Below are 26121 nucleotides of genomic sequence, written 5' to 3'. Positions count from 1 at the left end.
TTAAACGTTTATTAGTTATTTATTATTTTTATTAAGACTTCGTTGCATACATAATTGTAATACAATTGGCATAATTAAATAAAAAGAAGGCAACTGGCGGCCTTATCGCTTTCCGGCGATCTCTTCCAGGCAACCACTGATTTATTTATTTATAAGTTTTAAAACAATGTGTATGCATGAAATTATACAAGAATCAATTATATTAGAACATAATCAAGCTGGCAAGAAAAAAAATTAAACAAGCAACCACAAAATAAAAAAGTAAAATAATAAAAATAAACTAATATAAAGATTACAGTATACACACAGTTCTGTGGCGATGGTTTTGTTTTTGGAATATTATATGATGTGATACGTATATAAGTACTATTTAGCGATACAGCTTAGGGTGTTAACGACTCATCCCCTTAAAACCTTTATGGTAGCATCTGTCAGACCCGAACCTTCATTAATTTAAAGCGGCTAAAACGTAAATTATATTGTTTACGGTGTAATATATTGTGTTATCGATTTAGGCGTAAACAATCGTATATTTTGAAATACAGTGAAAACTCTTTCTAACATTATTCGTTATAACGAAAAACGTTATAAAGTATAACGTAAAATGAATTAAATTTCTTTGGTTTAACACAAACCCCATACAATAATTCACGCTTTATAGCGCAACAGGTATTCCTTATTACGAAGAAATATTTTCATATTTTGACTTCAACAACATACTTAAGTGTAATTGTTTTTATAATCAGCTTATAAAACTAACTTTTTGAGGTGCTGAAATTTCTAAGAATTAGGGGCCGTTCAAGTAATACGTAACGAATTTTGGGGGGAGGGGGAGAACGTTACGATGCGGGGCGGGGATCAAATTAAGCCGTTATTGTTAAATTTAACCTTAAAAAATTTTCAGTACTTTTACACTGTAATGGTAACGTTTAGGTATAAAGAGTCACTAGGTGGTCACGAAACGTTTAAACGGCGCGTTAAATGGGGGGGGGGGGGTTAATAAACTCCAAAAATTGCGTGACGTAATACTTGAACACTCCCAAATACACCTGAGGTCATAAACAGCCGTCTCACCTTTGTTATTATTCTATATAACGAAAAAAAATGCTCGTTCTCTTGAAATTCGTTATAAAGAGTTTACACTATATATATAACATTTGATAGGACTACGACTGAGTTGTAACTCTTCTATTATATTTATTTTTATTAATTAAAATGTTATTTTAGAACCTAAAAAGTACAAGAATTAAATTAAATAGAAGTAAATCATGTTACTATGGCAATTTAATACAATGTTCGGATGGCTCGGAATTAGTTGTGCCACATCATACACAAATTATTATGACTGTGGAGAACAAACGGTTACAGTGCTTACCGCGCCCGGGGCGCGAGTGTAGATGGCGAAGTTGGGCTTTAGTGGGTATGCTCAGATCGCAAGCCCCACATTACCCTCCGCCCCAAGCAGTCGCGGGGGGTATGTGTAATGCATGTCCCCATAAAAAAAACTTTTTACATTTGTGATTGTTGAATCATACTAAGACACATCTTGTACCTAAATTTAAGGCCCCACCTCTATTTTCCTTGAATATTTCTTGTATTGATGATTACGTCCTTTTTCTGTCGTTAGTCGAGTTTTCTTCTTTTCCTCCTATTATAAGATGATGTGATCATCTTGTTAAACAAATATATATTAATTGCCTTTAATTAAAGTTACTAGAAGTCGGAAACTTCGGATGTATAGTAAAGCCTCGAAAGGCCTTTATCATGATATCGCTATAATATTATTTACAGTTTTATAATTTTTTGAAGTTATAGTTCTTTAGGCGCGTTATGAAAAAATGATGAGAGTGAAATTAACAGAATGAAGTTGCCCACGGAAGATGCTACGGCATTGGACATAATTTAAAAACAACATTCGAATAATAATAGAATTTATGTTACACTTAATGTAAGAGAATAATAATAAATATTTATTTATTTAATTTTTTCAAATGTAAACTGAACTTTATTGACTATAATGACTACTTTTCCAGTCTTTGATTATTTAATTGTAATTAATTATATGCATGCAATCAAAAAAATATTTTTAATACTGCCAAAGAAGTTTTAGACCAGTGCAGATAGCCTTTAAAATAAATAAAAAGTGAAAAAAATTACAGTAGGATGAAACCCATTAGAAAAGGAGGCGAATATGATCAAAATGAAAGGAAAAATAAATTACGGTCGATCTGAGGTCGGGAAGGGGTAGGGGGGGGAGTTTTAAGGGTAAAAAACGGTTTATCTCGATTTCCGGCAAAACTAAATGTCCTATCGAAGAAAGTTAAATGGCAAAGTTGTAGGCAATAAAAAGATCTACAACTTTTGTATTTGCAGATTTTTCACATAACCTCAAAATTTAGGTGAAAAATTCAAAAAACCAACTTTTTGGTTTTTTACTTCTATCTTTTACAAAAATTTATTTTTTTAAACGAAATTTGGTGAAAACTTACCTTATTATGTCCCAAATATACTGTAATTTATTTGATGAAAAATATTAATTTTTTCACCTTATTTTGAATTAATATCGAAAAAACACCCTAATTTTCAATCGAAAATTCTGACGTCAAAATTTCAGCTTTTTTCAAAAAGTTGATGTGCTTTCAGTGCGTTGAAATCTCTACTAAACTACTCTATGAAATACGAAAATTTTAGCCCACCTAAAGGCTAAAAAATTTTTTTAGGTCACTCAGGTATATATAAGTTATCTTAAAATAGTAATAAATAGACATCTAATTATAATTTAAAGAAGATTTATAGAGAAGTAGGGAAGGGTATGACGGGTCTGGGCGTTACTGCATACGATTTTTTGCATTTTCCGAGAAGATTTACTATGGTAATATATATATATATATATATTTTTACCATAGGAAAGTAGAGATTTCAACGCACTGAAAGCACATCAACTTTTTGAAAAAAGCTGAAATTTTGACGTCAGAATTTTCGATTGAAAATTAGGGTGTTTTTTCGATATTAATTCAAAATAAGGTGAAAAAATAAATATTTTTAATCAAATAAATTACAGTATATTTGGGAAATAATAAGGTAAGTTTTCACCAAATTTCGTTTAAAAAAATAAATTTTTGTAAAAGATAGGAATAAAAAACCAAAAAGTTGGTTTTTTGAATTTTTCACATAAATTTTGAGGTTATGTGAAAAATGTGTGAATACAAAAGTTGTAGATCTTTTTATGACCTACAACTTTGCCATTTAGTTTTCTTCGATAGGACTTTTAGTTTTGCCGGAAATCGAGATTAACCGTTTTTTACCCTTAAAACTCCCCCCCCTTCCCTTCCCGACCTCAGATCGACCGTAATTTATTTTTCCTTTCATTTTGATCATATTCCCCTGCTTTTCTAATGGGTTTCATCCTACTGTAATTTTTTTTGGTTTCAAAAATTATCGGCACTGGTCTATATAACAACTTACGCGCGTACATAAGTACACGCACCCTTTTTTTTTTCTTTATCAGTGGCCAAGATTACTTAAAGTTCAATGATTAACAAAGCGGTAAAGAAAATATCTTAATAATGGTTTAGTTTTTAATAGTTCGTATGCGCGTGGCAGTGCTTTATGTATTCTCGCACCACATAGTTCATCAATCTCTAGACCCATCTGGGGCAGAAACACTTCGTGTGGTAGGGGAGCTCATACCCAACTGATACGCGATTGTCGCTAGGGGTGCAGTGCGAAGAGACTGGCTTTATTTTGAACAGAGTATAAAATAATATCTAATATATTAGATATAATCTATAGATAATTAATAGTTTAGTTAGTTATAAGTGTGGCGGACTTTATTAGTGTAGGTACACATCTCTCATGTGTCCTAGATTCCGACACCTAAAATATTGGATATAACAGTTTTAGGTAATCTCTTATAGACATAAAGTTTTCAGTTTTTACGTCTCAGCGCGATACTTCGATGTAACAGATTGTATTTTTTATACTGCTCATAAAAGAAATGTTATGTGTTCGGGTTTTATACGACATCAATATATGCTATTATATGGTAGTGCCACATACTTTTCTTGGCCGGTAAGAGCGTCGCTGTCATGGATATAAGTATTGCCAGTTAAATAAAAAAATTACCATAATAAGGGGAATAATTTGAAGTCATGCCGGCTATCTTAATAATTTATTGAAATGTCTTAATAACACAATGTATACTAGTATCTAGAAAATACATTTTAGCTGGAATTTTATTTTTATAGTAAAATTATTTATTGCACAAGTCTGACATTTCAAAATGGCGACGGTAGTACCAATTTCTAACGCCGGCCAAGAAAAGTATGTGGCACTGTACATTAGAAACAATATATATGTCCTTTTCTCGGTGTAATTTCTGTTTTTCGGATATAATGAGTTTGTATATTCCTTCTGGATGGGACATAGGGCTTCAACTTATGACGGGTTCTAATCTTGATATAGTTGAAAATACGAGTAATATATTACTAGAACTTAATATTTATCAATACTGTTAACATTTATTTTGATTTGTAATATCAATAATAATATTAATTTTACTATTAATATGCCTATAGGTGCCTACTACTAACTGAAACTATCACGACCTATATGAGCACCCTCTAACGTCAGTTTGACGTATTGTCAAACTGACGTTAGAGGGTTTGGGACATTTGTCTCGAGATGTCTTCTTCGTATAGTGCCATCTCCTTGGTGGTTGGCGATCATCATGGCTAGTCTAATTTTGGATGACGCGCTTCTAAACAATAACTTGGTGCTTTGTATGATTAGTTGAAGGAGCTCGTATTTTTTGGTACGTAAAACGTGTTTGACATACTCAAGTTTCCTTTTCTTAACCATAAACACTTCTTTGTTCTTTTGCATTCTATCCAGCACTGTTGTATTTCGTATGTGATCCAAGATATTTTAAGCATAAGTTGACAAACACAGATCTCGAAGTTTTTTGGACATAGTCACTGTACGCGCCCAAGATTCTACGCCGTAGAGTGCGAGATGTCAGTTATTTTTTTTATATTTAAAAAATGTCGATGTTCTAACGTCCTGTGTAATAACTAGTCCGCAAATGGATCCAAAGTTTCCTTGCGGTTTCTTAGTTCTTAATTCAGTTATACTTTGCTATAATAGTTTTGTCTTTGTATTTATTGGAATTGAAGTCAAGATCATCATCTGCGTTTCCTATTAAGCTACAGAGGCAGAATCCTAATTAAATTTGAATACGGCAGTCGAGGCAGTTAATAAGTGCCACTTCTAGGAAATGCCGCTGTCTCAGCGAGTAATTTTAATTGCCCCGTTAAGCCGATGAAGCGACCTAATCGTTTCGATTATACTGAAATAATGAAATAATCTTTATTTTAAGCGTTCAAAGGTTAAACATTTATTTTGTCGGGAAAACCTAGCTTGACACTAGAAGTGAAATTTCCTCAATTATTAATGTAATCAATATTTTTTATTGATTAGGAGGCAAATGTGCTGGAAGGTCACGTAATATCGCTAACTATGGAAATTTATTTATTACGATAATTCTTCAATAAAAAATACAGTGAATAAAATACAAATCTTCCAAGACTTCTTTACTTACACTGTTAATTTTTACTATTATTTTTTTTTCTACTATTATTATTATTGACATTCTTTTTCTTGTTTTGCATTTGAGTCGCAAACTAACTGTTGTGGTCTCTGACAGAAGGACCAGCGCTGTTGACCAGTCTGCTCCACAGCATAATGCTGAGCCAGTATTTATTCCTTTTTTTCTTTCCATACCTTTTTCTTATTTTTCTTTTTTGATTATTATTATTTTGTGTGTTTTTTTAGTAATAATAGTTATGTTATATAAAAAAAAATCTCTTTTGAACTCAGCCAGGCTACAAATAAATAGGTCTACCTCGCTAGAAATCTTATAAATTGCGTGAATCAGTCGCGTGAAACAAGTTGGAGTGTGCGCGCGGTACATCGAACAGTTGCACCTCCGCCTCAGATGCTTGCTTGAAACCCGTAGACCCATGGATAGACTCCATTATATCCACATAATTCAGTGGACCCGTAAGTTTCCTAAATAGGTACACTGATATAGCAAGCTCTCTTCTGAGCCGTAGCTTGTCAAAACATGAAGGGGCGAGTACATAAGCGGATACAAAGGATATACTCCATACAGTCTCTTGTAGAGGTAACGGGTGTATTTACGTATTTAGATAGCGTGCGAGCCGCCCGGCTCTGGCGTAGGTACGCAGTTTTATTGAAGCGCTTACTTATGGAAGTACCTTGACTGCAGCTGGTTGAAATGATTGTGATGCGTGGTGACGGTGGGATACCTTTTTCACGATTAGGAAAAAGGTGTACATTTAACAAGAACGTTGCCAGGGGCGATCGTTTTTGCCGCCGTCGCACCTTCCCCGTACATTTCAGGATAACGTGAGACTTTTTCTTCAGCTCCTGCAGAGGGCATGGTAGACACTTATTATAGAACTGTTTTGTATTCTGTCTGTACATTATTATGCAGACCATTAATCTTCTTTTCTTGACAGTAGTTGAGTCTCACAAGTGCTCGCGATAATTTCATTTTATTTTGAGTAATCATCGCACACTTTACTATATTTTTTATCGGTTTACTACATTTTGATAAGGAATACGCAAAGGTATTAGCGGAATTTGTTGTCACTATGCGAGTTGACTTGAAAATATATTTTGATACCATAAGTTTTCAAGAAGAATAATAAAAACTCTGAATAATAAAAACTTAAAATAATTATCCTTAAGAGGAGTTTTTCTGGTGGGAGCTGGTTCTGGAAGTCTGGGTTTAGTTCCCGAGAAGAAATAACACGTAATAACTGTTCGAGTAAACAGGCTGACATCTGTAGATTTAGGCCTACAACGCACTAGCGGCTGGCCGTGATGCGGTGTGCCGCTGCGGTAGGCCGCAGTATATACGGTCTGCCGTAGCGGCATGCCGTATTCCGGCTAACCGTCCCTATTGCGGTCTGCCGCAATCGTCACTCGTCAAGTGCTTCTTGAAATATTGCACATGATGGACGTTGAAGAAGTTGCGGCAGTTATTTATTTATATAATCGTAGAAAATATCGTCAAAAAACTCTGCGTGGTGTCTAGCGCAAGGAACAAGCGATGACTGAGGCGGGTAGGACGTGGTATTTGCGGCTAACCGCGCCGAGTGCGTGGAGGGGATGCGGCGCGCCGCATCATTCAACCGGTGCGGCTCGCCGCAGCTCGAGATCAACCGGAGCGGTTGACGGTTGTCCGCAAATGAGTGCGTTGTTATCGTGCGGTTTCATATAATAATCGATGTGCGGCCAGCCGCTAGTGCGTTGTAGGCCTTATATCTGGTAAATCAACAAATGTTACAGGAATCAGAGACAGGACTGTATTTTTGCGATTCCTCAAATGGTTGGAATGGTGGAATACAAGCACCATGGTTCATTTATACCATGGTTGTATTATTTAATCGTCTGGTTTAGTCTTAATATATAGATTTTCTTGTAAATTTTACACATGTATTTTATCAACTATTAAATGCGGATTGCAAATGATGTCGATTTTCTACAGATAAAAGCGTGTTTAAGAGATTAGGTTGTAATGATATTTATCTTATACGTTGATAAAGAAGATTAGAGTTGCTTGTGAACAGACAGTGAAGGTTCATTGAACCTTAGGTTTTAGAAGAGACCTGCCGCCCATTTCTAATAAGTTCCTTTCTGGCTTGAAGTTCGTTTGTAGATTGTACCTTAACACAAAAGTGTTAAGGTACAATCTACAATGAAAACATTGACGTCTTAATTCTTCTATTACTACTTATATATGCAGTTTTTCTTAGAGTCGACACGATTAATAATATCTCTGATTATTTTTGTATTATGAAGAAAATTATAAAGTTTTAAAAACATTTTGAAGTATGGTTTTACGAATAAACTTATCAATAAATATTTCCCAACTTTAAACGGCTGACAAGATTATATTTTATCAATAATAGGTGTTTGACGTACATTAGCAGTGTTAAAAGAGTGCCGCTTGAAAACTTTACATTTATAACTCCTTGCAGAAAAATCTGAGCAAAAAGCATGCAGTAGTAATTGCTAAGAGGAAAAGTATGCATGCATGTATTTTTCATTACAATACATTAAATTGGACACAAGAAACACGATTTTCAGATAGCGAAAATAGTTGTGTGGGATAATGATTTGAGGCCCATACTGTTGATTATGACAATAGATCACAGATTGCAGTCACAATTAAAGACTCTTAAAAATGATTATTCTTTCTGCCATGTAATAAAAGTTAAAAAAGGTTTACCAAAGTTCCGGTCGGGTACTAAAAAGGTATTTAATGCTTTTAATTTAAGCTTATTTAACGGATATACATGCGAGTTTATTGCATTATTTACATAACTTGATAATGTTTAGTTCGGATTTTAAATTTCGCAACTGACTTGATCGTTCTTTAGGCTCGTTTACTCATGGCCCGTGTAGTTACTCTGTAAAGTCCAATAGAGATCGCATTACCGAAATTGCAATGAATTTCGATGTATTTCTTTCAAAATTCGTAGCTATGTTGTCACATCTTTGAAATAGCGTAGACCCTTCTGAGGGGTACAGGGGTCCTTGCGTCCAAAAAAAGAGCATTGAACCCGACCACCCCACCTCAACAAACTAGGGCGAATAGGCGGATGAGAGTATGGTACTTGCTCTGACAAAATCCATCCCGGACTTCAACGTTTGACGGCGTAGCGGGATTCTGACAAGGCTGGTTGCGCCGTGGGGTTTTAGTGGGTACGTGCGGTAGAGTCCCACATAACCCACACCACAAGGCAGTCGCGGCGCCGCACACAAACCGCTCAACATTTAATTTGTACTGTAACACGAATTTGTAATTCAATTTCAACTTGTTAGAAAATAGTTTTAGTTAATAGAAAACAACACACATATAAATTTCAACTTTGATCATGTGATCCGTGATGGGAATTCTGGATCCGCTTAAGCTACCATTGGAGATAATGAACGACTGTAGTTGAAGTGAGTATAGCTCTCCGTGAGGAAATGCTACTCCTGTTATGATATCGCAGAGGATATACAATAACTCGGCCAATTTTAACATTTCCTGCTCCTACACGACAAATTTTAGTTGACTACAATCGAATTTGTGTATTTTAGAATTGTACTTGACCATATTTTAAAACTATGACATTTCCTAAGACATTTATGGAAATCAAATTACTTGGAGGCAATTTTAAATTTAATTTCTTGAGATGATTAATATTTGAGATAAGGATTAATATCATGAAAACAAAAACAGCTTCGTAAATAATTAAGAAATTATAGGACTAAAGGTTTAAGGGTTGTGTGGATTTTTGTATGCTGTATCATAAAAAATTATAAAAAATATATCTAAAAAATAAAAATAAAAATTTAGGGGTGGACGCACCCTTAACATTAAGGGGTTTGAAAGATAGATAGTAGCCGATTCTCAGACTTACTTAATATGCATAAAAAAATTCATAAGAACCGGTCGAGCCGTTTCGGAGGAGTATGGGAACGAACATTGTTCCACGAGAATTTTATATACATGTGAGAATAATCTATTATGGTGCTGGAACACCTGGATTAATTATAATAAACAATTGGGTAAAGATAAACTTTAAATAACAACAAAATTCAAGCGTTTATGCCCTATAGCATATCATAGCTTACTGTTCTTACTTACCACAAATAAATTATTATTACGCTGGGAATCAAACTCACACTCAATTTATAATTTTCCTAGAAATATCATAAGTCTCACAGCATCCATTTAAAAATATAGTTATTGAAGCAATAATTGAAAAGTTATATATGTGCCATAAAGAACATATTTAACTGATTTGGTGTCTTTGACAAAATGTTTTATTATAGATTAAACACGTGCAATAATAATGCAAATGTATAACATTACACGACAGAACAATACAAACGTTTATATACACAAAATAAATGCACTGCGCTATTAAACCAGTCATAAAAAATATCATTTACAAAGTATGCAATCGTTATGGTCATTACGATTTAGGCACACAAATTACACTAGGCAGTCAGTATAGGCTTAAATCATCATGAAGGTTAGAGGGTGGAAAACTCGACTCGGAGGAAAATAGAAAATGCAGTCGAACACAGGCGGTCGCGCGGTACACTTGTCAACGCCGCCTTAAAATTGCGCGCGAATTGACAATAAATAAATGTCATAGACAAATAGTTTTATTTAAAGTGCCATATAACGACAATAAATTAGATATAATGGATTCGAAGAGCTTGGAGGTTTCTGGGAGCGTAATGGATGGGGTGACCGAGAAAGGGGATTTAGAATCGCCTAAGAAAATACCGACTGAATATCGCGTATATTCAATACGATGGCTGGTTCTCTTTATTTTTGTGATGTACTCGGCGAGTAATTCCATGCAGTGGATACAGTACAGCATCATACAAGATACGGTGGTTAAATATTATGAAGTTACGAGTATTACTGTGTACTGGACATCCATGGTGTATATGATCACCTATATCCCATGTATATTTCCTGCGAGTTATCTACTGGATAAAGTTGTAAGTGAAATATATGATAATTATGTATTATGTATTTTTGCGTTACAATACAATTTTTTAACAAGGTTATACTAAAATAATAATATTTTTTGTTGCTGTGTTTGTTTGAACACGCTTATAAATGGACTCCTGATTTCTATTAAATACTTTTTGCTTTTATGTACATATTACGATTAAAACATCAACTAGTAGTTAATAATTACTTCATTAGAATTAAAAACGTACCTAGTCTTATTCAGTTTATAATTCACACGTAATAATTATATTACTGACAAAATTAGTATAATATTATCAAGTAGTTAATTTATGAATCAACCTTTAGTATACTATGTTAAAATTGCATCAATAACTAGATATTAAAACCTGTTTGAGGGATTTTTGAAGCGTAGTTTGCTTTCATTTGCGAAGCTTTTGACGATTATTTACTGTGAATAAATTAAGTATGGGTTTGTTGAGTTCCGCAACCGAACAAGGAAACTGCGTAAATAATAAAAACATTGCCTGCACATTCAAATATTAAAACTAAGACTAGATTTATAAATACTTATGTACTACTACTACATACTATGTTAAATAATTATTTATTTATTGTCATCATTTGAACGTAGTCAAATAATTGCAAGTGAATTAGTTTTATTCTATCCACATATATTTTGATTTAGTACTAGTTTAACGGCTCACGATTTAAAATCAATTATCATGAATTCGTGTAATTTTCAAAAATTTACTTTTGCTTGTTTTTAAATTAAAGGCGTGGAAAGGACCAAAAGAATTAGCGAAAAACTCCCCGTAACTTTTTTTACTCCTTATCCAAGTGAAATATTTAAAAAAAAACATAATCGCAATTACAGTGAAGTACCGAGTTAAATACGGTTTAAAATGGATTTAATAATCAGAAGTTATTAATAAAATCACCGTGAATTTTTAATAAACTCAACGGGAAAACAATTTAAGTAACAACTCAATCACAGTTTTCTCGATTTTTATCCTCTTGGTTGGTACGGTTTGGAATAATGAGATGAAGTCAGTATGTTAATTTGTATGTATTATGTTGTGTTAGCCTTATATTGTAATGTTGCTTACATTGACCGTCGTACATGACCGCAATATTGTCTATATAATGACACTTTCTTGTAACAATAATAAACATTTTAGAAGTCCCACTGCTACTATTTTCCAGGAAGGTAAAAACTCGCTCCGAAATAAGTTATATTTTTGCAACATTGCACGGTTCTAATTTTATACCAGTGTGTGAGATTAAAGCTAAATTTAATGCTTGTGTGTATTTGGTAATTTTTTAAAGCTAAAATGTTGCATTATGTGTATTTGTGCAACTGCTTATTGTTCATTAATTTAGTATCAATTAGTTTATTAATGACGTAAGAGTAATAAAGAAAGAGAAATTTAATTACTTTAATTTGTAGAACCTGAAGTTGTTTAAGTGCTACACCATACGTCTATCAAGTATAATAAATTTGATTTTACTTAGGAATTGAATATTGTCAATACAACTGTTTTGGGAAAGCATCTAGCAACTTTACGAAGTGCAGCAAGAGAAGATAATAAAAAACTTAAATGGAGTTAAGCAAATATGTAATATAACATATAAATATATAATAGTTATAATAAATTATAATAACGAAAATAATTAAAACAGTGGACTGTGGAAATTATAAGGCTATTTTGATTGACGTAGGAAAGAAGTTGAATTAACTATAATAATTCTCCTTTCAATCATCATCGAAGTCGCTGGTTTACCTTCGGTTTTTCAGGAGGAAATCTATATATCGGTGACATTTATCAGACAGAAGGTCGATCACCTACTAGTCTATGGAATAAAAATTGTCTGAGAAACGGATTCAATCTGAGGCCAAGACATGGTCGTCGCGCCACTAGATTATTTAATTTAAATATTGTAAGTTTTTAGTCGTCGCGTCTTGGGACTTTATCTTACACTGAGTCTTATTTGTCATTAGGTATAATATTATGTGTGAATAATGGTGATAGTGTTCACACACGCTTTTTTTTATTATGAAATGTCGAAAAAGAGTATACAAAAAACATCAAAAAGCTATTAGATTAATAACAGTGACAGAGTGCAGGCAGATTTCGTTTTTCCGTTTGAATCGGAAAATCAGGAAAGCAAGCGGATATTTTGTTATCAATGGACATAACTGCTCTTTGTTACTACAACTATTTTATAAACTCAAAAGGTTATGATATGATATATTAACTGTTCTCTGACGTTAAAACTACTGAACATATTAAAGTAGCACTACTAGTTAGAGCACAGTTTATTTAATTCAAATGCAGCAAGGATTGTTTTATACTTGTAGATTACTCATCAACAAACTGAATGTACAGGAACGGAAACGACTTTAATTGCTATTATATGAAATAATACTTATATTAATAGCACAACTAAAAAAACTCATTATTATCGTTAATAACAATTGTTTTTGACAATTGGCATCTCCCAAGGTTTCGTAATATGTAAAATAAAATTATCTTCATTAATTATTTTGGAAGAAACTTCTCTTAGCAGTAAGACTGCATTTACATCAGTTGCCAACATAAGTTATTTCGTGGTTAGTTACGTAAATAATGTATTTATTAATGTCCCATGCGATTTTTGAATAAGCTAATTTAAAAGTAATATATAACGTATCAGAAGGTATTGTATAAGGATGTACGTAAACTGGACCGAGTAAGAGTTGAACGTAAATAATTTCTGCCCTTGTCACGAAATAAATGGGCGACGTGTATTGGAAATTGAATTCGATAATAGAGATTTACTGTATGGTACTTCTATAAGATTCTATTTCACGTTTTCAGTAGGCTTTATGGAGCTATTATAAATATCATAAAAACTGTCTACTATTTACAATGCTATGGGCCCAGTTTCATCGGACACAGGGAATCATTTGACAATTTTAACTGTAATTTTATATTTGTTTGAGCATATTGTAAATATTTTTTTTATATCGTCCTGTTCACTGTTTACATATGTTTTATTTCGTTTGTTTTGTCTTTATGTCTAATGTATTATTGCACTTCTTGCGCTTGCATTTCAATATAATTTAATGATAATATTAAAATATATCTTTCAACTGGCAATCTCTCACTGAACACGTAGCTGAATGCTCTACAGGTAGTTCTGATTCAATTGTAATGAATTATTACCAAAAATGAATAAAATAATACTGCTATTTCAGATTCGAAAAAAACGTACTTTTTAACGATTTAACTAATTTAACAGCAAAAGGTTTTTTTTTCAAAGTAACACAAGAGTGATATAGATTAAACATTCAATAGCTATTTGTAGTGTTAAGTTTATCCGCTACGTGTCCCGCTGGACTAAACTTTAATGTTAGTAACAGTATAGAGGATTCATATTGTATGTGCAGCTTGCAAAAAAGATTTGCGAAAACGTCTTTATTCCATTCTATACACTTTATGAATGGATTTTCGATGTGAATGAATAATGTGTGAGTTACATTAATAGGTAAAGATTTGTTTTGTTTTTTGGTGATTTGTTATTTTTAATTAAGTTTTATCGACTTTGCCGCATAGCCTATACCATCAGTATGTGACTAAGTAATTGGGGCAAAGTAAAATATAGGTACCTGACTCAAATATTTGTATGCATTCTGAGTATTTTTTAATTCCGGAACGGTAATTATGTCAATAATATTTTGTCCATTTTTTAAAGATTTTTTTGGGTGTATACCCAATACAATATAGTATTGGGTATACACCAAAAAAAAACTAGTTTAAAAAAGTATGAATTATAAAAAACCTAATTAAATTTGAGGCTTGGTATATTTAGATAAAACATATTTTTATCTATATAACCCTATATTGTCAGTAATATACCATTGAAATTGTATTAGTAATTATAAATGAAAATGACAAATTGTATCAATTATAAAATTAATTATACATTTCATAACTGATAGTACGAATGAGTTTCAACTCATTAGTAAACACCTTTAAACGTTCGTTAATTGATATTAATTAGTAAAGTTTTATTAGCACTCTGCCTGGTAACGATAGTTAAGAATAAGGACGACGACGCAACCTCGAAGCAATTTTTGAATTTTGGTACTGCGCTTAACTGCTCAAATATTAATTTAAAACGTTATGAGATTTTTCTGTAAATTATTACTAAAAAATACAGTCTGACGAAAAAGCTAGTTTTTAGTGAATATTTCAGCAATATATTTTTTAAATACAAAATTTGGAAATTGAATAGAAGCTTATCTTATTAATTACAATAGTTAAACGAAATTGTAGTTCTGTTTATTTTGATATAGAGCATATTTCACAATTATATATATTTCATATAGGTAACCAAGGACACAGAAAAGATGTTAAATTGTTCTAAATTTACATTTACTACCAGTTCGCAAGTCAAGGGCGGAGAGAAGGCCAGAACTGGCAAGAAACTCTCCGCCACTCTTTTTAATCGCCAAGTTTTGAGTCTTACAAATTGTTTGTAAGGCGGAGCAGCCATAAATAATTGAACTGGAGCAAATCAATCCCAAGGATTAGGATCATTTAAATAATCGTGAAATTTATAAAAATCTTTATTGATTAATTTACGTTTAATGAGAGTTTTGAATTTATTCAGTGATAATTCTCTAATTTCCCTTGGGAGTAGTAAAAACGAATACAATTTTCATATAAGGAGTGTTTTATCTTCTGGAGCCTGGTTGGTCGTACGCTTAAATTAGTTCTGTTTCGAGTATAATACTGATGAAAGTCACCATGTGTTTTAAAATCGTTTAAATTTTTTTTGTACATGCAATAAGGCTTCAAAAATATATTGACCAGATATTGACCGTACCGACTCCCTCGGGGAAACACAACAAATCCCCCGATCAGCCAAAACAAAGTTGGGTAATGTGTTGCATGTTCTAGATGAACATGTATAGTTAAAATATGCGCTGGTCTATTTAAAATATTTGAACGTCGAAATGTCAATTTGGGAACGTAGCAAGTATTCTTCAAACCGCAAACTACACATGTTTATTTTCTGACAGAAAAACGACACGTAGAAACACTCGAGTGGGCCAAACAATGTCTAAGAATGATACCTTGGTATTTTTAATACTCTGTTGTGAAAATATTCTTGTATGAATGGTCATACTTCACTTGGTCGCGCGCTGGATCAAGAAAAACTGCTTCCGTTTGGAAGATACCAGTTACTCCTATTTGCTATTATGATTTATTATTGACAGGAAAATCAATAAGGATATTATAGGAAGACACTCCGAAACTTATGTGCACAGTATAATAAGCAAATATAGGCAGAAAGTGCACAAACGAATAATTTCAATGTTATTTTAGGGATTTTTAAGACTGTTTTGCCGTACCTCCCCTATCTAAAACCAAATAATTCCCTAACAAACTCAACTTGTCCTTCAGGTAAATAGTCAAAAGCCGAAAAACGAAACCACGAACTTTCTACACTTATACAGTCGAATCTTCTTCTGGTTTGACCCCTGTTTTATAAAGGGAAATGAAATTAACAAAGGCTCAAAAGCATTACTAAACAAACAGAATAACCGAATACAAAATTTCATTTACATTATTGTTTATAGTACGTGCTGTTTATGAGTATTTTTCACGCTTCAAATATTAGTAAACTGCTTTATGTCTAAAGGGTACGTTAACTACATTTACTTCTACATTCTATGTGGTATTTAAATGCAGAAATAGCTTTATAGGTGAATTTAATTATTAACTAACAAGTATGTTTATTACTACTGGTTTATAACTGGTTGTTTATTATGAAGTAGTCTCTTTATCTCCTATTTCAAGTACTAGTAGAAAGATGAGCATAATTTAATTAAAAATATTTTATTAAGTTTGTTCACGTTTACCATGGGTACAAGGGAATCATTCAGAGTTGAATCTTAGTACTAACTAGACTTCTGTACGGCAACTGCATTACATTTTTGACAGTTGTGAGCTATAGTTCGCGCGTTCTCATTTCTAAATTTCACTGAATCTGAATCTGAATCTCTCTCTCTAATCTGAAGACCAGTAACCATGGTAACAATACAATAATTCGTCCACGTTTTATAGTAAGGCCGTAGCCTAATCAGATAGTCGGAAGAAACTCAAGTGCATAGTTATACAACAACAATAAATGACAATACACAATAGTGATCCGGTTGATTTGTTCACGTTTAGTTAGAGCTTTGAAAATCACGTTATATTTAAATATTATTTTATTTAAGTGAAACTACTTTAGGCGCATGATGGTAAAATGTGAATTAACTTATAGAAATTCTATTTTTAAAATTAATATTTCGGAAAGAGAATTTATGAAATATTAGTATTTTATATTTTATGCAAAATAATTTATTAAAAAACTCAAATGACGAATTGTAAATTAAAATGCAACTTGTTTTTATTATCGAAGACATAAAAAAATTTCAAAAAAATTTAATTTATTTCTAACTATACTCTCTACTAGTAATTTTCGACACTTAATATTTCAATAACAATTGAATTCATTAAATTCCTATCATATCTTCTTTTTCCCTCCCACTAAGTCTTAGATTTGTATAAATATGAACAAGAGTTAAAAATTATTTTGCCAAAGAAGTTTCACTTCTGACATGTGTACTTTGTACGCACGCACTTTTTTTTATTTAATTATTAACACTTTGTTGTAAATATATATACCTAAACATGGTACTATTAAAATAATTAATTAAAATGGAGAACATCTAGCGGCCTAAACGCTTTCCAGCGATCTCTTCCAGGCAGAAAGAAAAAAAATTACATATGAAGTGCAAATTTCCCTAAGACTTGACATTTAGACAAGACAAGTAAACAGTGAAGGAACAATAATAAAAAAAGGACGCATGAAAAATATATTACTTATTATATCTTGTAACTATTTATAATTAACTAGTGTTCGGTCTCAGGTGCGGCTGGATATTATTTAAATTAAATGTTAGGCATGATATTAGAGATATTTTTGACGATATTGATATCTTCTATAAAACTCTAGTACCTACATTACTTTGCTCTATTATCCATGGTTTCCGCAGCGTACGCGATATAGGTATTTTTATCGGTTTTTTTTCACACGTTAGATTACATTGTCGAAGTTTTTATACGGTATCCTTATTTTTTTTGTTGAAAATATCCTATGGTCTATTCATCATAATATTTAAAGTAGGATTCTAATGGTGAAAGTGATTTTTAAATCAATCCAGTAGTTTGGGAGCCTATTCAATGCAAACAAACTATCTCCTCTTTATAATATTAGTGTGAAATAATATACGAATTTTGATTGTAACATGTCATTATACTATTTAAAAACGGTAATCACGGAATAGACAATTTCTCTATAAATATTGCAGTAATTTTCAATCTAATTTATTTTAATGGGGTGATTTTATGGATGAGATTCGCACGCTTAAGTTAAGAATCCGTATAAAAACAATCGCATTTATTTCTAATCACTTAATTAGAAAACAAGGAAAGGAAATTAAATAAATGAAAAATCCTTATAAAATCTGAAAAAATTATGTAAGTTAGACCTCGAGTAGTCACGTTATAATAACAATGTTATATAAACAAATGATTATTTTTATTATACTATTAAGAGATTATTTGAACGTTGTTTTTGTGATTTAAGAGATTAATTTAGAGTAAATTTAGTTCGTGTAGATTAGATAGATTAGCTAGTTAGATTTAGTGTACTTCACGTTGGGAGATCTTATATAAATAGACGAGTAGGTGATCTACCTTCTGACTCGTTACTGTATTGAAAAAACCTGAGGGACTACAACCTTTTAGGTCTGGGTCTCAAATTACCGAGTCCGTTTCGTGATCATATTTGCTAATAGGCAAATATGTGATAATCTGTCTGTGCCTGACACACGACGCGACGTTGACTTTTTGGGTCTAAGGCATGTCGGTTTCCTCGCGATATTTTCCTTCACCCTACGAATAATTGTTAAATAAGTATACTCAAACTCAAAATATCTTTATTCATAAAGGTAAACAAGTACACTTATGAACGTCAAAAATTAATTGAAAATTTACATTAACTACCAGTTCGCAAACTTTACGCCTTTTTTTTTAAATCGCCAAGTTTTGTCATACAAATTATTTAAACTGGAGCAAATCAATCCCAAAGATTAGGATCATTTAAATATTCGTCAAATTTATAAAAAAGCTTTATTGATTAATTTATGTTTAACGAGGGCTTTGAATTTATTTGGTGAAAATTCTCTAATTTCCCTTGGGAGTTTGTTGTAAAAACGAATATATAGATAGAAAGTCCATTGATGCACAGCCGGGTTTCGAACCTACAGAAGAGCGTTGCACGCTAAAACCTCTGGGCTAACGCTCATGCTGCTCAGGAATAAACTGAACTCCAAGAGGTGACAGGAAGGGTAATATAAAACTGTCAAATCGACCTTGTACACAGACTACTCGCGTGACAATAAAACAAAATTACAGACTATTGTTATTTTTATTGTGTAGGATGATTTAGGAAGTAGCTTCGTATTGGCCTTGATTGCAACTATTATTTCCTATACATTTCACACTTAAACGCCCTTAAGAGCCTTTTACACTAAATAAGTACTAGGCTTGTTGTTTTTCAAAAATTATCCTTTCGTTACGTGTCACCTTATTTTCGAAAAAAAAAATATTTTATGCAATCAACACACACAAAGAAATACAAAAACACCCTCACTTTAAAAAAAATATGCCGAAGTGAGCTTTTATTGCAAACTAACATTTGTGTTTTTTTTTTTTTGGTTTATTTTTTCGTAAACTTTCCAAGGTTTTTAACAGTTATTCGGCAGAGAGACAATTACAACAAATCAAAAATCATAAATATCGGTCCAGCTGTTCTCGAATAAATGAATTTCTTTTACATATTAAGATTTAAGATATTCAAAGAGATTTATATATTATGGCTAAATAATAGAAAATTTTCAGGGTCTCCGTGTGACAACGATTATCGGTTCGCTGGGAACATGTGCAGGTGCCTGGATGAAGGTGTTCTCTGTGCCACAAGATATGTTCTGGGTTGGTTTCACAGGCCAGACGATAGTGGCCATATCACAGGTGTTCATTTTGAATGTACCACCTCGACTAGCTGCAGTTTGGTTTGGAGCTGACCAGGTTTCATCTGCCTGCAGTATAGGAGTTTTTGGAAATCAGGTAAATAGCTGTTTGATAATGATCATAATTGATGGATCTTCTAACTTAGGTTTCTACATATGTTTTAATGGAAATTTGTTTTAATAGCCAAGTAGATGCGTTTGGTGCCTAAAGCAAGTTGATTAATTTCTCAATATTATCCTTCGAGCGAGCAAGGGTTAATTGCACACGTAGAAAGAAAAATATATTTGACAGTCGTTGAACGCACGGCCCGAAGGTTAAGAATTCGCGCTTAACCACTAAGTGAAAAGTATCTGACGAATATTTAAATTAATAAATTGTAAATTATTTTCTAAAGTATTGATATTAATACAATAAAAATTATTACTTTTCTTACTGTTGTACAATTTATTTATTTACGATTTGCATGACATTAAAATATAATTATTACAATAAATTTACGATAATACTAAAAGTCAACGTCCTTTACACAAACACATCTTTGCTTACATTTTTATAACATGACAAAAAATATATAATTTTTACAAGGTAAATAAACACTAGACAGTGTTTATGTTTGTCTTTTATGTCACATATTTTTGTTCATAAAATAACAATGTTTTATGAAGAATATTAGCGTGCCTGAAGCGTGGTGATAACACCTTATACACTGTGTAAATATACTGTTGCGGGCAATTTTCTGCTCCAACCTCAATTACGCTATTTATCCTACTTTTGCTCAGTAGTACGATGTTTAGGTTTATTATAACAAAAATTATCTTAGTACTTAGTACTTATGCTGTCGTTTAACGCTCTTATTTTATATCCACCCAACTAGTAGATAAAGAAATTGCATTCATTCGACAGCTGTTATAGATAAATGTATTATTTGGAAATAGAAATCCAATGATTTAATCGCGAATGCGTGATTCAAATGTTTCAAAAAATTATAATGTATACAGGGTGGCCAAAAAGTTGTGGATCAAACGCAAATAGGGGAAAGATGAGGTCATCAGCGGCAAAAAATTGTTCAAAAAGGGTCACTTTTCGGTGGAGTAATTTTTTTTCACAGTGGGGTCCGAAGTAAAGAAAAATTTATTATTTGAAAAAATGTAATATCGTATCACTTAATATTATTTTGAATACACTCAATAAACAACTATAAATAGTATATCTAATGCAAGAACTCATCAGTACCAATCTAGTGGATATTATGAAAAAGATACAGGTGTAGATATTTTTGAATTTTAAGAAGAATTATTAGTATAAAAAAGTCAATTTTCATATAAAAACCAAAATAAATCATAACTCTGCAGGGGTTGACCTTAGAGACCTCCCGTAGAACAATTTTTTGCCGCTGATGACCTCATCTATCCTCTATTTGCGTTTGATCCACGACTTTTTGGCCATCCTGTATAAGTCTAAATTGACTATATGTGGAAGTAGGTTTATATCTTGTCGAGAAGACACAAGTCAATAGCTTAATCATAAAATGCCGAAATATTTCATGTTAAGGAAGAAATATTATGAAATACAGGAAGTTTGTAGTTCATAATTTTTTAAGTCTCCGAGCCTATTTCTAACATACATCAAATTAAATATTTTGTCATTATCGCGTTTAACTTTGCCATTTATACCTTATATAAAATATAATACCGTAAGTCAAGAACTTAGTACAATACTTCCCACCTCTTCATGTCACAAAGTAATGGAATGGAATGTGACGAGTTACCGTCGTTTTTATTAGACAATGCTATAATAGAGGTTTGAGTAACAAAACTGTGCGATTGATGGAGGAAGTAATCAATTTGATACGAGGGGACTGTGATTCTGATCACTTGATCCACACTCGTATATTTCGTTGCTGAGGAATTATTGCGGGGATATTGTTTGTGTACTGGAATCATTCTGGAATGTTTGAGCTTATTCGATGGATTCTGGATCCGATTTCCGATGAAAAGTTGTTTTAGCTTGAAAGGTTTATTATGTCTATCAGTATTTTTTTGCGTAAGGCTTACCGTAACATTCATTTAATATTTAAATAATTTTCAAAGTTACAGTTAGAGTAGAGCTTTTCCAACGAAAGTTTAGTTTTAAAGATACTGTATTTCGATAAAATGCGGTTTCATTTTGAAGCTTTGTAAAGTAAATATAAAACAAATTATTTTCAACTTTAACAGAAAAATATGTAGAAACCGAAAAATTAAATATTAATATTTATGGTTAGTGAACGGTCTGTAAACATAGGCTTACGTGTTCATAAGATTATTTACATGTGTATATTCATATATGTACATTTTGAGTTTGCCAGTTCAATACATAAAACCTTTGTACACATTGTGAAAAAATCTTACCTCTTTGACCCATATAAAAGTATGTTTGGAATAATGTATGAATCACTGCGAAACCTCTTTTAAAAGACAGCTTTACGGATTTAAATACACTCTCACATGCAAATTGTATGAAAGCTTTGAAAAGCCACCCATTAGTTTGGATATTGAACTATTCCGACTAGATTATTCACTCCGTCAGCGGTCTTATTGTCTCTGAGCAAATGTAGATTTCTATATTAGCGGATTTACCCACCCACCTACATTTGATTTTACGCTCTTGGCTTTTAATGGAAATTCAATCAAGCAGAATTGAGCGTCTATTATCAAGTGCTTTATGGTGAATAGAGTGATTCAGTCCAGATCAATCGGGATATACATTAAATAGCCATTAAATATAGTCACAAAATTGTACGTTACTAACAAAGTTATTGGGTTACAATATACGATATAGCAGTGAGATACACGGATAAAACTCTGCTCCTCAAAGATCTGCCTGAACACACAAGCCTAGAACAAATACCTTATATAAAAATAGAAAACTTGCGTCAGGTTTAAATAGTTACACGATCACAATAGTTTTCATCTCGATGATCGAACCGTAACTAAATAACTCCAAAGTAATAAATTAAATTTGCTAATTATTTAAGCATAATTATTACTCCCCGAACGTTTCGAAACCGGAACACTAATTGGCGTAAATCACACTGAAAGGTGAATAAATGTACATTTTTAATTCAATAGCGAGTGGTTTTCCGTGGTATACAAAAAACTATATATAAATTTCCCTGGTGTTATCTTGTCTGACCAATCCAAATTTTTGTATTTAAATATTAGCTGTCGTTAATTTCTTTTAAAATTCCTTCTCCTTATGCGACAAGACCTGGAAATTCTCTACACAAGCTGTGAATAAAATCAATGTATGTCAAAGAGGTTTAGAGCGAAGCATGTTGAACATAAAGAGAATGGACAAAATAAGACACACAAAGATAAGAGCCGTCACTAAAGTTACAAACGCTTTAACTTTTGCCCGAAAACTGAAATGGCATTGGGCTGGCCATGTAGCAAGAATGTCTAACAGAAAGTGGAACAAACGAGTTACCCAATGGAAAGGACCACCAGGCAAGAGGCGGAAGGGGAGACCCTTAGACCGCTGGGAAGATGACCTGAAAAGATCAGCTGGCAAAAACTGGCACTCCATAGCACAGGACCGACAACAATGGGCATCTTTGGAGGAGGCCTTTACCCAAACCGGGGTTCCTGTTAAATAAATACTATAAATTTATATTTCTAACATAATTTAAGCTATCCTACTAACAAAATCAATATTTTTGGTTACTTTAATATAACAACTACCAACTATTGTAAAACAGGAAATAAAAAGGCTTATTATTATTATTATTATTATGCGACAAGACACAAAAAATTGTTCCATGTGCCTCATACGAACTCGAATTACCTGCATAATTCACCAATGTTTCGGGTTTTATCTAACTATGACACTAATTATGAGGATATTGATATTTTCCACCTCACCAAAGAAGATGTGAGAAAGTATCTGAAGAGGCGGGAAGACTCTGATTTTGTTTAGGTAGTGATTTGAAATATTAAGTCTTATTTGTTGTTTTAAATGTTAAATTTCAATTTTCTTTATATAGTTTTCTCTATTGATGTGCTTATTTGTTTTATTTTTCGTATATAATATTGTTTATCTATGTAATCTGTTTTGGCTTTCTGTACTGTCTAAGTGTTTGTTTTATAATACTATGTATGTTAGCTGTAAGATTACTTATAATTAAATAAATAAACTAAAAAATTACTATGTTTTCATAGATATTCGCTAAAGAACTTATTTAAATTTAATATTATTTGCTTACACAGTTTCAATTATGAAAAATTATTGAAAATTAAGGGAAAATGTTATAGAGCTTCAGACCAAATCTCACCATTCAGTAGTCAATGAATTACTGAGCTTACTTGGGACCGTAATTTACACAAATTGAATGGAAGAGAGGGAAGTTGTTGATAAATCCAAGGGCAAATGGGCCTTGAAAGTTATTTCTACTAAGCTTAAATCTTAGTCTTGAAAATAATTATTTACGATATTAAGTTCTAAATGGGTAGTTTTCCAGTTTCTATAGTTCTCGACTCTAATCATTTGATCTCTATAGTTTTTTTTATGTTTCTCGTATTAGAGAACATGGGCGAATTGAACCCCACGCATAATCTGACCAAATCACGCCCTAGTTCTAGTAAAGCGTGGATATAATTAAATTTTTATATTTTTCGTAAATGGGAGCATACAGATTCGTAGCTTTTTAAAGATTTGAATTTAACATTTCTAGAAAAGTGTGTTTTTTAAATGAGGTCATTAGAATGATATTAAACGAAAAAATTCTATAATTCAGAATGTTTTTTACGAATTCATGATTGAACATTTTTATTTTTAAACATTAAGCTATATGATTGAATTATTGACACTTACATAGTGTACATGTGTAAAGTATCTTATTTATAACATTTTTAATTAAATTTATTGTATTGTAGTTATTGTTAGTCAGAACGTTTAAATCATATACTATATACGTATATACTTTATACGTATATACTCGTATATGATTTGAACGATAACGATAACGAAATCATATAAACATATTTAAAATATTTTATATGAGTAATAAAATATTAACAATGGCATATTTTTACATTTATTCATCATTATAAATAAACGAGAACATTACTAAATATTTCATGTTTTAATATTTTTTTACATTGTCGTAAAATACATATTTTGCTGCACAAAAAGTTCTCTTTACAATGTATTTATTTCGTTGTTATTTGTTTGTATTAGTTTTATACATGTTTGAATGTAGCGACTCGTGTCGGCTTAATGGTTAAGCGTGTGACTCTCAATCTTATGATCGCGAATTCAAATTCCGGCTGTGCATGTCTTAATCACAAAGCCTTCATAAATTTGTCAGTCACTTATAAAATGAGTAGAATTATTTCGATAAATGTATTACGATACTGTGTCGCAATTAATTTCAGAGCCTGGAAACAGACTCAAAAATATATGTATCCAATACTGATTAAAACGATGGCTGGCTCACTGAAACTGGACGGCGAGGTTTCCGTTCAGTTTTGTAATTTAATACAAATAAAGAGCGGACCCTATCTCCCTCCGTGTGGTTTCTTCTATCGATGTTTGCCATTCATATGTCTATCATTTTGTATGATGATTTGATATTTTAAAAGAGTACCGAGAGTTTTTTACGCCGGCTTTTTCGCTCGGCCTACACCCTCTGTCTTCTTTGCCGATGAGTAGGGATGTCTACCGATACAAATTTAATGACGTGGAATAAGTGATACCTGTATCTTATATTCGATAATAAACATATTTTTTTTTATTTTTGCTAGATTATGTCTTTTTCATATTAACTTCTTATTATTTTAGCTCGGTATCGCCCTGGGTTTTCTGCTACCACCCATCATAGTCCGCGCACAAGGTACAGTTGAGGAGATTGGCGAAGACTTCAAATTCATGTTCTATCTTGTTGCTGCTATCACCACAGTTCTCTCGGTGCTTATTGTACTATGTAAGTATATCATATAGCTTGAATATTAATTATAATAGGTTGGGGAAAAAGTTTCTTCGCATTTTTCAAGAAAATTCACCACATTTTTAAAGTATGTAGGTACCATTTTGTTCGATAACTTTTTGCCATCTTGTAGGTAGGGATATGATCCCATTGCTATATAAATTTTGGGGCTTCTGATCAAAATACCGCGACAATTGGTTTTGGCAGTCCTCTCGTGATGTTAACCTGACATTAGATTCACTCATCTTGACAGTACGAAATAAAAACCACACATTTTCCTAATTTGAATTTGGAATTATCTTCTTTAAAATTTAAACTTTTAATGATACCAAAACTAGCTAGATACAAATAGTATAGCCAAAGAGATTTATTACAAGTTCATACATCCGAAAAGACTTTTTCCCCCAACCTAATATATACTCTGATTTTTAATTCCGTGGAATTCTGAC

The 26121-nt window shown here is 32.2% G+C and overlaps 1 protein-coding gene across 5 annotated transcripts in view; it reads left to right on the top strand.

Moving 5' to 3' along the window:
- LOC125059903 (uncharacterized MFS-type transporter C09D4.1-like) overlaps window positions 1-26121 on the top strand; it is a 35081-nt gene that overhangs the window by 4854 nt on the left and 4106 nt on the right. For 4 of the 5 annotated variants that reach the window (XM_047664590.1, XM_047664587.1, XM_047664589.1 and 1 more), the window contains 2 exons: window positions 19579-19803; window positions 25528-25669. In XM_047664590.1, the coding sequence (XP_047520546.1) occupies window positions 19579-19803; window positions 25528-25669 (367 nt within the window). Of the gene's footprint in view, window positions 1-10148; window positions 10600-19578; window positions 19804-25527; window positions 25670-26121 lie in introns of those variants that run through there. The other variant, XM_047664591.1, reaches the window with a different exon arrangement.

The sequence above is a fragment of the Pieris napi genome, chromosome 20 (assembly GCF_905475465.1).
Source record: "Pieris napi chromosome 20, ilPieNapi1.2, whole genome shotgun sequence".
Classification (NCBI taxonomy): Eukaryota; Metazoa; Arthropoda; class Insecta; order Lepidoptera; family Pieridae; genus Pieris; species Pieris napi.
This window is presented reverse-complemented; position numbering and strand designations above follow the sequence as displayed.